This window comes from Lepisma saccharinum, chromosome 19, assembly GCF_977018435.1.
Source record: "Lepisma saccharinum chromosome 19, izLepSacc3.1, whole genome shotgun sequence".
Lineage (NCBI taxonomy): Eukaryota > Metazoa > Arthropoda > Insecta > Zygentoma > Lepismatidae > Lepisma > Lepisma saccharinum.
In genome coordinates, this window is record NC_139247.1 from 12,795,263 (window position 1) to 12,809,228 (window position 13,966).

Consider the following 13,966-nt stretch of genomic DNA (forward strand, 5'->3'; position numbering starts at 1 on the left):
AGTTTAACTTTTGGGAAAGAGATTCCAAAAGGTTTCCATTCCATGAAACCAGCGTCCAGGAATATTTGCTAAATAACTGTGACGTTTGCGAAATCACAAATATTACTCTTTATTACTTTGCTCCTCAGGTTACCTAACTTGTAAATTTTAATAAACCCGAAAATTTTGTGGCGGCAAGCGCCCCCTTTCCCCCGCCAAGTTACGCCTATGAATATACGTATGCACCACGGGTGACACGGCATGCATAAACACGATAGGAACGCAAACCGTTTGTGCGTGCATGTTTCGTTAAGCTGACAGTTCATACCTGCGCCGTTGGCGGCACTCAAATCATCCACATCACTCGGTGTTTTGGTCATCAAGATCACGGGACTTTACATCGTGTGTCATCTTCCTGTGGGGTTTCATCAAAGACATCGTTTCACCCATGTCGTGTGATATCGCAGTCCTAAGGGAACGTATCACCGCAGCGATAGACTCTATCGACAGGCCTATGTTGATGCCAGTGTTTGCAATTTTTGGGGGGACAAAATTTTATACCAGTTCTATATATCTTCATACAAATATGGGGGGATCCTATCGTTTGATTGACTTGTTATTGATTTTTAGTTTTGATTATTATGCACAGTTCTTCTATTTACCTGTGGGTGATCCCGGCGATAGGGTTAAAATGAAACAACACCTCTTATGTCTTTAGAATCGGTTTGGATTAACTGCTTTCCTCGTTTTCGTCAAGTTCAGAGCTGTAGCTAAGGGCGACGGGAGTCGCCCTTGGGCGCAGAATGATCTAAAAAAAGTTGTAAAAGAGAGAATGCCATGGCGTCCAATGAAATTTGCGCCCTATTAAATCAATATTGTTTTCAATTACAAAACTTGGATCTAAAAATTTTCTTGCTCGCTTCGCTTCCATTATACTTCTTTTCTGTAATGTAATGTATTTAAATAATATGTGTTGTATATTTGTATTGAATAAGCTTTGAATACGTACACAGTTTAGTGTTAGCTTGTTGCATATGTATTTTCTATTTTATGTCGCTACATGTTGCATATGTGTAAAACATATGTTGTACGTGAAAGTTACACATGTATCTTCGGAATGCATTTATCATTCATTTTCTGCCATTCAAAAATACAGTTTGCGTGCTTGATTTCCATTATTAGCTAATGTGAAATTGACGGTGTTGAAAAATATTTCAAATCGTTTGTTCCAAACAAACGCTTGAGCACAGACTTCTACCCCCATTTACGAGGATAGTAATGTCTTTGATACTACTACTGGTAGTAGTAGTAGTAGTAATAATAAAGCCATTATATAATGTTATTACTATTATTATTGGTACAAAAACGTTTGGTTGCACCTCTGGTATTATATTTTCTGCAAATTTTGTAACAAAAATAATTTGAGTAATTAATTCAGCATAAACGGGAGGATCTTCTACACTTTTGGAGGGAGGTCATGGGCCTTGGGGGGGGGGGATGGACACCCCTGTCCTGTTGATCTGTACCGTGTCACCCGTGGTGCGTACATTTAACATTGGTAGGTGTTAAGAAAAAGCTGTTTTGAGTTCCTCGTTCATTCTGGACTGTTTTCATTAACGTAAGTTCAATAGTTCATTTGTAATAAATATTTGTAACCTTATTTATGAAACACCCGGTATTTTATGCGCAACAGAAGATTCCTTGTATCGTATTAATATGAGGACTTACCCATTCCTGAACTTCATTTCTCACGCACTACATCATTTCATATAACAACAAAAGTCGAGAACTTGCTCACATAGTAATTATTAAAAGGAAAGCATCCTTAGAAATGAAGCAAGTGTTTATGTATAGCTACGTTATGATACATGGGCGGTATGTCTCGCCAGGTCATGAAAATGTTATTATCTCTAAATTTTGCCGACAATGTTTTTTCTAATACCAAGCAATGATAATTGGACATTAATTATTGCCTAGTTCTTCTACTTATTTCGATTACCGAATTATTGGAAATGAAAATATTCTTGAAATTTTCCTGGCGACGAATATTCAAGAGATTTTCTCGGGCAATCAGCCAGGTGATTTCCGGAAGGCTTCCGAGATGTCGAGAGCTAACGTCACTCTCATCTTCAGGGAATGATGAAGAGACTGATGTTAGCTCTCGAAAGCTCGGAAGTCTTTCCGGAAATCACCTGGCTGATTGCCCGAGAAAATCTCTTCATCATTGGAAATGATTCTACTAACTTATGGAGTACATTCGCAGCAGAATTGTCCAAATTTCAAACGTCCATATCTTTGTTACTACTGAAGATAGAGAAATGATTTTAAACACATTGGAATCTGATTGACGCTCTCTGTCGGTTTATTCGAAAAAAGAATCAGTCTTGTCTATAATTATCATGCCAAGTTACCATGAAAATCGTTCTAACAATACGAAATTGAATCTAATTGTGTGCATTGCCATGGAGATATAGTATATCTACGTACCACTTATGTATTCCGAGTAAAAGTCCCCAACCCCCTTCCTGAAAAAAATAAGTGAACTAAAAATATAATGATGAAAATTTAGTAACTAATTTTTGTTAATTATTACAGCTAACCTTCTTGGAGGATTGGTTAGTACAACCCTCTACGACGCCAGTGGTCCCGAGTTCGAATCCTGGCTGGGCATGAGTGTTCTTTCTGATTGTCTATTCACTACTTCATCCTCATTTCGAGATTAGCTAAAAGCGGCAAGAAAGCGACGCTAAATAATATATATTTTTAAAATAAATTAAATATAGCTATTCTAGCACTTATTTTTGATAGAAGTGCTCTCTAACTTACAGATGTTTTCTTTTTTTTCGGTGATGGGGATTACACATAGGACGCACCTGAAATTTCTTCCAAAGCCAATGCGTTAAGAACTGTGCGTCTTGAGAGTATTTAACGTGGTGCTAATTGCAGGTGTGTCTTAGATTCTATCCCCACCATTGACAAAAATATATTTGCTCGCCTGAAATTGAAAGAACAACGACTCTCTCAAAAAGCAATGACATAATATTCACCATAGTACGATCACTAGACAATGGATAGAGGGCAATTACCATTGCATTCTGACACGTCCTTTCCCCTTGGACCAATATCAATTGTTTATAATTACATTTCTAGTTCTACAAATGTTTATTGTTATTGATCTTAATCTCTGCTGTTTAGTATGTGATTCTTGTGGTATTTAATACTTAGACCTATCACTGATAATGTCAGGATAGGGACTGACCTGTATATTCATATCTGGTATGAGCTGTTGCCATGGGAATTACGATTGTGTTTTGTTCTTACTTTTAGTTCGGGCTTTGAGTTTTAAAGAGTGGTAAAGTTGAATTGTAAGAAGCTGTTATTTCTTTGAGTGCAATGGGTTTTATGCACATAAGTATTTATTTTGCTAAGAAGTAAGATATACTTATTTTCTCTTAGTGAAAACTTGACTTTGATTTTTATTTGACCAACGAACGAACAGAGATATTATTACCCAATACCCTGAGAGGCATCACGCAAATACTACGAGTCTTCATGTGATCATTTTTATTGTGCATTAGTGAAGTAATCAGGGTTTTTGACTGAAAGAACGTGTCAGTTCTCATAAAGATATTTTTATATTTAGGAAAATTTACTGGATTGGTAGCGCAAGGAGGAAACACATTCTTACATTGCTCACTGCTTCACTATGTACTCTGAGTGTTAGTGTGTTTAATTCTTCTTTGTGTGTATGCGTGTTTGTAATATTGTGTTTATGAATATATTTCTCCGTTTGTATTTAATTTATAACTTTTAATAGTGTAAATGTCGGTATGGGTGTTAAATTGTGTACTAAAATTTTAGTAATAAATTTTCTTTTGTTCCCTCGATTCCATTTTTAAAAATATTTTCTTATGTGTAGGCGTGTGTGTTTGTGTGACTATGGTATTATACAGACGTATATTCTTGATACACACATCTCAACACTTTTTCATTTCATATTTAGTGCTTGAAAGATACCAACCTTTTCCCCAATGTGAAAACGGTTGAATGAAAAAAATTGCGTGTGCCTTTACTCCGCCATTGCAAATTATTACTGCATCCCTTTCTTTTGTGTGGAAGTAAACGTACCTTATTTAAGTTACGAAGTGTAAAAATGAGAGTCTGAGTTCACCCAGCAGTCTGCATGCAGCAGTTTCTCCACTGCCCCGCTAGGAGCTAGCAATGCAACATGGAGAGAAGTTAGCGCTTGCAGCAGTTGGAATTAGAGATCTATGGCTTCATTCGTAGACTCAATCGGACAATTGCCTCCCCAATGGCACAGTGGTAGAGTCGTCTCCTTGTAATCAAGGGGTCCTGGGTTCGATAACCAGTGGAGGCTCTTAGTAGTACGGATCCTACTTTAAATTCTAGGTCCAGTTACAATTAACCTTACTGTGCACAAAGTGGACTTAAAACACCAACTCAATCAATCACTCAATCAATCGAACAATTCTCTAGACAGTTGCTGGTTGCTTGTGGCAGATGAAGCTCTCGACTTGCCTCATTTGAAAAGCTTCGCGAACCCCGTTCTCTGCTTCGTTTAACACTGATTGTTGGCAGTTTATTTTATTTTTGCACAGACAATCTGTATATACGAAATGATTGTTCCACTTATAATAAATAATTTTTTCCCTTGGTGGCCCTTGCTGAAATTCTCTCGAATAATGACGATGTGTTCCATGAGTTCCCCACAATAAATTCAAAGTTTTTGAATAGCCCTGTATTTTGTATATTTGGAAAACAAACTTTTTTTTCATTCCAGAAATTACATGATTTTTTCCTTTTTACTTCCAGGTAAATTTCCCTTCGACATGGGGGACGCGGAGCTCAACAACAGGACTTCGAACCTGTTCAGAAACCTCACTTCCCAGTTCGACATGAACGCGAGCTTCGACTACGATCTCCTCGAGAAGTTCTCTCGCAACAGAAGAGTGGACGACGCTGCCTTCTACAGCCTCATCTTCGTCTACAGCATCCTCATCATCTTCGGGGCGACAGGGAACAGCCTGGTCGTCTGCGCCGTGGCTCGAAAGCCGGCCATGAGAACGGCGAGAAACACGTTCATAGTGAACCTCGCCATATCGGACCTCCTTCTGTGCCTGATCACGATGCCGCTCACACTGATGGAGATCCTGACCCGATACTGGCCTCTAGGCGAGCAGGCGTTCATATGCAAGATGATAGGCACGTTGCAGGCAACGAGTATATTCGTGTCGTCGATTTCCATCACCGCCATTGCTCTGGACAGGTACCAGGTGATCGTGTACCCAACCAAGGAGAACTTGCAGAAATTGGGGGCTGTCATGATACTTAGCTGCATTTGGCTCGTCTCTTTCATCCTTGCCGTTCCTTTGTACATCTGGAAAGTACTGAAGCACCACAATATAAACTTTAGAGACGTCGAATCCATCGATTACTGTCTAGAAGAGTGGCCCGTTCAGCACGGTAGAGCCTACTACTCCCTGTTTTCCATAATTTTCCAGTACGTGCTACCCATCATAACGGTGAGCATTGCCTACATCAGGATATGTCGAAAGCTGAAGTACCGGTACGTGAACACCGCGGTCACGAAAGGCTCGCAGAGAAAGAAGGAGAAAGACGACAAAAGGATGAAGAAGACCAACTCTCTCCTCATTTCCATCGCCCTGATCTTCTGCATCAGCTGGCTCCCTCTCAACTTGTTCAACTTCATCGTGGATATGTACAACCCGTTCGGGGAAGACGTGCAGACAATGATGATCATCTATGCCGTGTGCCACATGATGGGGATGTCCAGCGCGTGCTCCAACCCTCTCCTGTACGGGTGGCTCAACGACAACTTCCGGAAGGAGTTCAAGGAGATCCTCGCCAACGTGTGTCCCTGCATCCACATAGAGATGATGCAGGAGAGGGTGAATTCCATCCGATCAAGCATGTCTCGCAAGAGATGCTCCAAAAAAGAGCTGCCTGTCGCAACGTACAGGAAGGCGTGCGAAACGACCACGAACGGCACGGGCATCCAGCCAGACTCGGAAATGACTCTAATTACCAGTGTTGCCAGTGCCAATCCGCACCCGTAGAGACTCTACATGTCACTTCCGCAAGCCTTGAGAAACAAAGACAAGGTAAGTTTAATTAGTAATTAATTTTCAACTTTTTCAATGTCATTTCTCCAGGTTTGTTAACATTGCATGGCCAGGTTGCTTTTGCAAACCTTTCATGTGCAGTAACGGACACGTTTAGGTTGTAATCATCCCATTGCAATTCATTGAGGGTGTTACTACCAAGCAATGTCCATGAGTGTACAGAGAAAAGACGTTTTTACTAGAATGTGTACATTTTTTTCAGAAACAGTGCAGTTGCATCTAAAATGTAAATCTTAACAGCCAATGAGAAGAGGAATGTGGTGTATTATGGAGTTTTCCATGTTTTGGAAGATGTATCTATCCATATGTTATCGTTTTACTTCATAGGAAAGTATTCACATTATATAATCCGACAGAATGAATGCATTTGAATTTGAATTTAATCTTTAAATTTTGGCTGCGTCAGCACTTTGGCTATTTTGCACCCGTCACATTATACGGTGTCCAGCCCCTTGCCGTTACAAATAACAACTCTAACGTTGCATAACTAAAATCTTACAATATTCTGACTTCCGTTAAAAGCTGAGGCTGTAAACGGGCACTCAGCAAACATAAGGACAAAAAAATACAGGACAGCACACACAATTATACTGGCCATAGGGGCAGTCGCCAGAGCCTCGTTTGTCTGCAGAATGCAGTCCAGGTTGTACTACGTGGAAGATATCCCCTTACACCCCAGGATGAATGCATTCAAACCCATTTAAGTGCATTTAACATGAATTTCAAAATCCTTTAAATGCATTAACTTTTGTCAGACCACAATCAGATTCATCAATATCCAAGAGAAGGCTACTATCATTTATGAAATTAACCAAGGTTGACTACTTCTTACACAACTATAAAATGAAACGTCAGGGTTAAATAAAACACGTAAGTTAATTTTCTGTCGTATACGAGGTAGTGGTGTCATTTCCTGCCATGTTGATACTCTGCTGGACTTTACAACATTCTTACTTTCTTTCCATGCATTTGACAGTTCTGTTCATCAAAGCTTATGGCTTTGTACCTTTTCATTTACATGTTAATTAAAGTTCATTTGTCTGGAGTTTGACGAGCGTTGGCTTGCTATTGAAGAACTCTGTCGAATTTCTAAAAATAATAATTCATTCGCCTGTCCATTTCGGTGACTACAATCTAGATTGTCAAACAGCAGGTCATTTGTGTAAAGTGGCAGAGAGTCGCTAGAATCAATAAGTTCTCGGAATTGTTGTGTATTTACGTAAGAGGCGAATTTTAACCGTGCACTTTAGTTTGTCGGGTAGTTAGTGAGAATTTTTAAAAATTAGTCAAGTGAGAAAAAACTGCTACTCGTTTACGCATTTTCATCAAAGCGCCTATAACTTTACTCAGAAGAAGAGTAGACGAACATTCACCAAATAATTGATCACCATTATCATTTTTTTAAATATCCGAGTCTTCCTCAACATGACATCGTTTCTTTGAAAATAAAGAAAAAAAATCTGCTTTTCAGACATTGTGTTTCAGTCATAAAAGTGCACAAGCGTGCCACTACCATCTCACAGTATATTGTTGACTGACTACCAAAAAAATGAGAGGTGTCTATAGAATTACAAGCTTGAGTTTGAAATTATCATGTTCCTACATCTCCATTATAATAATTAATATAAATTACTCAGATTGAAATCAACTTTTTGGGATGTCAATCATTTTCCGGAAAGAGGGTGGGGGCGTTGACGGCTATCCTTGCACCCCCTTCCGGATGTCTATGTCCCTATGTAATTTTATAGAAAATTAAGTTTTTTCAAGCCGATGAAAGTTCCAAGCAACTACAGGGAAAGGGGAAGCTGCATTATTTCCTTTGTAATTGGACAGAGGTTCTTTCTACCTAGTAACGCATGAACGTGTCATTGTGTTTCTGCCATCTCATATGCCATTTCATCAGTTCCTTCGGGCCTCCCCGTTTGAGAAGTGGTAGCGTCGTCACCCTGGTTCTAAAATAATAATATAATAAAAATGAAATAATAATAATAATTATTATTATTATGTTCCAACACAATTGAGTAGAGTTTGGCATAATTTAACATTTCAAACAGCACTTTCATGGCTTAGTGGAGTTCCAGGTGCTGTGTTCTACCTCTCCCCTCTATGCCCAAGTAAGACGAGCAGGAAACGCTATTTTCAGCATCTCCTTGGTGGTTCCATAGCAACAGTTTATTAAGAAAATCTCCCGAGAAATCAATAGACCTAGCAGGTAAAGCAACTTTTTCATATATTTTTTAATATTTACCTTTAAAATATGAGTAAATGCTTATTATATATTATGGAAACTATTAAAACAAGCGTCTAAACGAGAAAAAATAATTAAAGACTAGTTTACGTACACCACTGATAGTTTTTCATCGCACCCATCTGACTACGGGGTTTCTTCCCGCGGGGAGAGCGAGGGACCCGAAGCGAGAGCGTATTTAAGAACGGTGTCACTTCCACTGCTGGAAACAGCGTTGGGAGGGGAAAACTGCCTGTCACTTCCTGCTTTCTGTGCAGAGCTCGGAAGATGCAGTGTTGCACTTGAAGGGAAATTCCATTTTTTTTTCAGAGAAATCTAATTACACTTTTAGGTAAAGAAAATGAGATTTTATGAAAGTAGAGAATTTATTTTAATATTTCAAGTTTCAAAATTCTATTTTTGTACCACTTGCATTGATCTAAATTAATCTACGTGAGGCGTGTAATAAATACAAGATGATTATGAACAATTGGAACAAACTTCAGGAGATGATTCCTAACAACACAGGGAAATGCACGAGTACCAAGATAGACTGCACTACCAGTCGTCATGCCGGGAGTGCATTGTAAGAACATAGGAATCACCTGAATTTGTCCACATTTTTTCAGAGTCACCCTGTACATAAAATGAATAAAAATTGGTGTGGTAAACCAGGTTAAAAATTCGGAATACGTCATTGACGCATGACGGGTGTAATGTTAGCCATAGTCAGGAGAACTATGAGCCTCTAGGGCGTCATAGACATACGAAGTATTCCCGGAATTAGTGAGATTCCATTGGTTGGTGTGACAACCAATTTACAGTAAAATGACCTCGTCACGTGATATGAGTAATTCCCGCGGAGGCGATAACTGTGGCCATCCCTCGCAAACGTTGAGTAAATCTCATGATTGCAATATCCGCTGCTCTGTATGTAAATGACATACTGTTTACATTTCCTCGCACGGCTGTGATCATTATTAAGCTAGAACGAAAGCAAATAATGATAATAGGGTTGTGGAAACGCATATGTTCATATCTTGTATTTTCTCTGACACGCGGTTATACTCCACAGAGTGAAGATAATTACGATTTTCATCCAAGTGTAAACCTCAACCTTAATATATTGGACTGATTAAATGTATAATAGAATATACGTTATGCACAGTGGCGTAGAAAGGTATGAGCGAAGTGGGTGACCGCCCGGGGCTTTGTGTCCCATGGGGTTGATACGAAATATGTAATAAACAAAAGCTATAAATAATAAGGAAATTTATAATTTTTGTGGCCGATTTCAACATTCTGTTTTGTCTGGCTTTAAATTATACTTATATACGCCCAATCAGGGGCGTATCATACAGGCAGGCGGGCCCTAAGCTTAAGGGGACCCGATAAAAGTAAAAATCATTATCGTGTTTCTCATGTGAAATATTTACTCAAAAATTCACCATAACTTACTTGTACATTTTTATCAATTTATTTTTTCTTGAATCAAAAGCACTTTGTCTTGTTTTTCTCCCTTCTCTTCACCTTACACTCCCGATTTAATATTTTTATTTTAATATTTTTTAAATAAATCACCTCCAACGGTCACGAAACAAGTGTGAGACTTTTAAATGTGTGCGTTGTTTTCAACCCAAGGAGGACATGGATAATATTAGTGGTTCTTCCTTCCTTTCTAAAGCAGTATTTCGAATTCCGGAAAACAGAGAAATATGGTGCATTGTCAGGGTGAATTAAATTATTAAATTATTTTTCTGCAGTAATTTATAATTACACATTACTTATATATGATAATTGCAGACGTATCCCTGAAGATTTTGTTCCGATTCAGATTGAGATTTCAAATTTAGAACGTATGGAGGCCTTGCATTCTAATCTCGCCCAGGGGCTCGTGATATGTTGCTACGCCAATCATTATACACGCATACTGAACAAGTGTTATGGACTATTCCTGTCATGTTGCAATCATTCTGGATCAGGGTCGTCACCGCTGAGGGACAGGTGTGGGGTGTGGCCCACCCTGAAATAGTCCTACTGTTGGCCATAGGCGTGCACACGGAAGAACACTCCCAATGTGTCCTCAAAAAATACAAAATGTAGCAACTTTGATTAAAATCATGAAAATAATACTAAAAGGAGTGACGTGACAGGTGAGTGGAGAAGGTTACATAATTTAGAACTGCATAATTTGTATTCATTTCCATATACTTATGACTTAGGTGGGTAAACCATGTGGCACGAATTGAAGAGGAAAGAACAGTTTACAGGATTCTTGTTCAGGAAATACCTTGAGATGGACCAAATGAAATCGATAAGGCTAGAAAAATTGGATCCATTTTGGCCAAAATAGGAACAGATAGAAGGCTTGTGTAGCTGCAGCCTTAAACCTTCGGGTTTAAGATGGATAGAAAGTTAATTAGATATATTCGTTGCATTTGAGATACCCTTCTCTCTCCAAAACATCGCGACATTGTTTAGGCATTCTATGTTATCAATAATCAATCAAGATCCTGGGGTCCCGAGTTTGATACCCGGTGGAGGCACATAGTGGTTCGGATCCCACTTTAAACTGTAGGTCCAGTCCCGATTAGCCTTACTGTTCATAAAGTGGACTTAAAATATCAGATCAATCAATCAAATATAGATCCACTTAACGTCACCACAATCTAAAACCTCACTCCATAAAACCCTCGTTCTTAAACCTATAATCTTTCTGGATACCAGAATGGTTTTTCCTCTTGTACATAACATTCCTTACTAACAGCAAGATAACTAAAACTAACCTATAAACTAACTGAAAACTAACTCAAATCGAATCGAAAATTTTTCCATCGCATAAAAGTAGTGTCCGGGACTACTTTGCTAAGTAACTGGTACATTTGAGAGAATAGACAGAGCACTCCACTTCTAGTTACCAATCCGATTGCTAAGGTAACACTTGATTTGCTGCTAACTAGAAAAGTGTTTTTCACATTGAGCTGTGAAATAACAGAAAGCCTATAAAAGGAAAGGCAATTTTGAACGTTTCAATCGCAAGCAGCTGCTGAAAGATTCTTATTTTGAATTTCCTTTCTGGCTCGTAGGGTGCCATAACTTTAGACATCAGTTTTAATTCAGACTCTTCACGGTCCATATCACAACAGTAAAGGGCGGCATTAGATTGTAGCTTTCCATCGGCAGTTTCTGAACTGAGACGGCTAACTCCAAATAACACATCACTATTCTTAGTAAAGTTTTCCTTTGATTTAGAAATTACGTGATCAAGAACTGGAGAATGGATCCTAACTTCAATATCCTCTTCACATGTAGCTCTTTCGCTTTCACTTTTGGAATCGAAATTGACTACTATGACTACTGCAGAAAATGATATGCAGGACTATTATTAGGCCTACGAGAAGTCCAAGCGTGCTGATTTTTACACCATATTGCAGGATTTAGTTATTTGGGTTTGTATTCACATCCCTTACATGCACAGGGGCTAATCGGGATGAGATCCACAGCTTAGAGTGGAATCTGAACCACCGAATGCAGGGCTTCGGTTCGTAAACATGTCGAACTTTTCTATTCCGTTTCTCCAGAAATGGCAACTGGCCGCTCCGGTATATTTAATTTTTGTGCATATTTTGCTACAGTTTCATTTTCAGTGTGAATTTTAATATTAACCATTATTGACTTAATACCGTAACGATCCGTAGGATCTATTAATAATAATTCACAACGAACTCCAACTCCCAGTCATTCAACCATTGCTTTCCAATCAGGAAATATTCAGAATCATCAGAGTAATGCAGTGTCATACAGCACTTAAGCTCTTCCTGGTCATCAGCGGTATAAACATGTAAACAGGCGAAATACAGGAAGAGACTACAGGCCTGACGTTGCATTCGTTGAGTACATTCGATTGGAATAAATGTCTGGGAGCAGGGAGGTCAGAGAACAGTTCTAAGCTATCGATTGAGATGTCAGGAGAGAGAAAACTTGGAGAGAGAGAGAGAGAGAGAGAGAAAGCTGGAGGAGATTGGAAAAGACTCGTTGACACGATTCGCAAGTCCGACTCTTCGTACAGTCGCGAGCATAACCACTACCGAAGATCTTCAGCTTCAGTACAGAGACAGGTATACCTTCCTATTCCTATAGCCATGTGTATTGCAATTCAGATAAGTGCTTAACTTTACCTCTCGCACCTTACCACATATCTCCTCAACAGCAGAGAGTACTCTACCATTAAGGATAAATGATTCCACCCTCTAACAGGGTATTCTTCAGACGAAACTTCACAATACAGTGATGAAAGTTACAAAACATCATCTTATAAAGGGTCTTTCATTAAGAGTGATACTTTTTAAAATTTGAAAAAAAAATAAACCACTCAACATATCAAAGTAAATTGTGCTTTATTTTGAAGCTTAGACATTGCAGTTATGTTCTCAACAAAATATCGTTCAAATGTCCACCACGGCTTTGAACACACTGACGCACACGATGACTCCACTGATCCTGATTTCAGTGGAAAAATCATCTTCTCAGACGAGGCGCATTGTTGTCTTAGTGGATTCGTCAATACGCAAAATTGTCGTTATTGGAGCGAGAAGAAGCCACAAGTGGTCCATTAGATGCCATTGCATTTAGAAAAACTCACTGTGTGGTGCGGTTTATGGAGTGGCTGCGTCATTGGACCTTATTTCTCTCGAGATGATGAGAGAAGCGTTACCGTCAATGGCAACCGCTACAGATCCATGTTACGCGAATTTCTGTGGCCAGAACTTGACACCATAGATATTGAAAACATGTGGTTCCAGCAGGATGGCGCTACGTGCCACACAGCTAATGCTACACTCGATTTGCTGAGGGAGAAGTTTGGCGACCGGATCATCTCAAGACGTGGATGTGTGAATTGGCTGCCACGGTCGTGTGATTTAATACCCATGGATTTTTTCTTTGGGGCTACATCAAAGCCCAGGTCTATGCTGACAAGCCACGAACTTTGGAACATTGGAGGCGAACATTCGTCAGGCTATCGCAGACATAACGCCACTAATGTTGGCCAGAGTGATTAACAATTGGAGCTTCGTGTGCGTCAGTGTGTTCAAAGCTGTGGTGGACATTTGAACGATATTTCGTGCAGAACATAACTGCAATGTCTAAGCTTCAAAATAAAGCACAATTTACTTTGATACGTTGAGTGGTTTACTTTTTTTTCAAATTTTAAAAAGTATCACTCTTAATGAAAGACCCTTTATATACACTCCCAGATAGAGTTCATACACAAAACAACACGAAGGCACCAAATCTTCTCCTAGAACATTTCATTTCAGGAATTCCTGAGTGTGGAATCTCCTGACAGGTAATTGACAGGTACCTGGTAAGAGTTTGGTCTTATCAATACCTCCACTAATGGACCTAGACAGATTCCTTATCTCTTGGACTCCTTCCTTCCTCTTTTCCTTCTTCTTCGTTTTTCTTCCTTCTTCTTTCCTTATTCCTTTCTCTCATTCTTTCCTCTCTTTCTAGCAATCCTTTCGTTTCTTTTTAAATTATCGGCCCCCTCATTCCCGTTCACTATTTCGTCTTCTCCTTTTTCTCTATATCCCTG

At 39.2% G+C, this 13,966-nt stretch overlaps 1 protein-coding gene across 1 annotated transcript in view; it reads left to right on the forward strand.

The window, feature by feature from the left end:
- The first annotated feature begins 4,850 nt into the window (after positions 1–4,850).
- Positions 4,851–13,966, forward strand: part of LOC146003074 (neuropeptide F receptor-like) — a 204,633-nt gene continuing 195,517 nt past the window's right edge. The window contains exon 1 of the mRNA XM_083141245.1: positions 4,851–6,122. Coding sequence (XP_082997371.1) covers positions 4,896–6,077 — 1,182 coding nt within the window. The 5' untranslated portion in view covers positions 4,851–4,895 and the 3' untranslated portion in view covers positions 6,078–6,122. The remainder of the gene's footprint in view (positions 6,123–13,966) is intronic.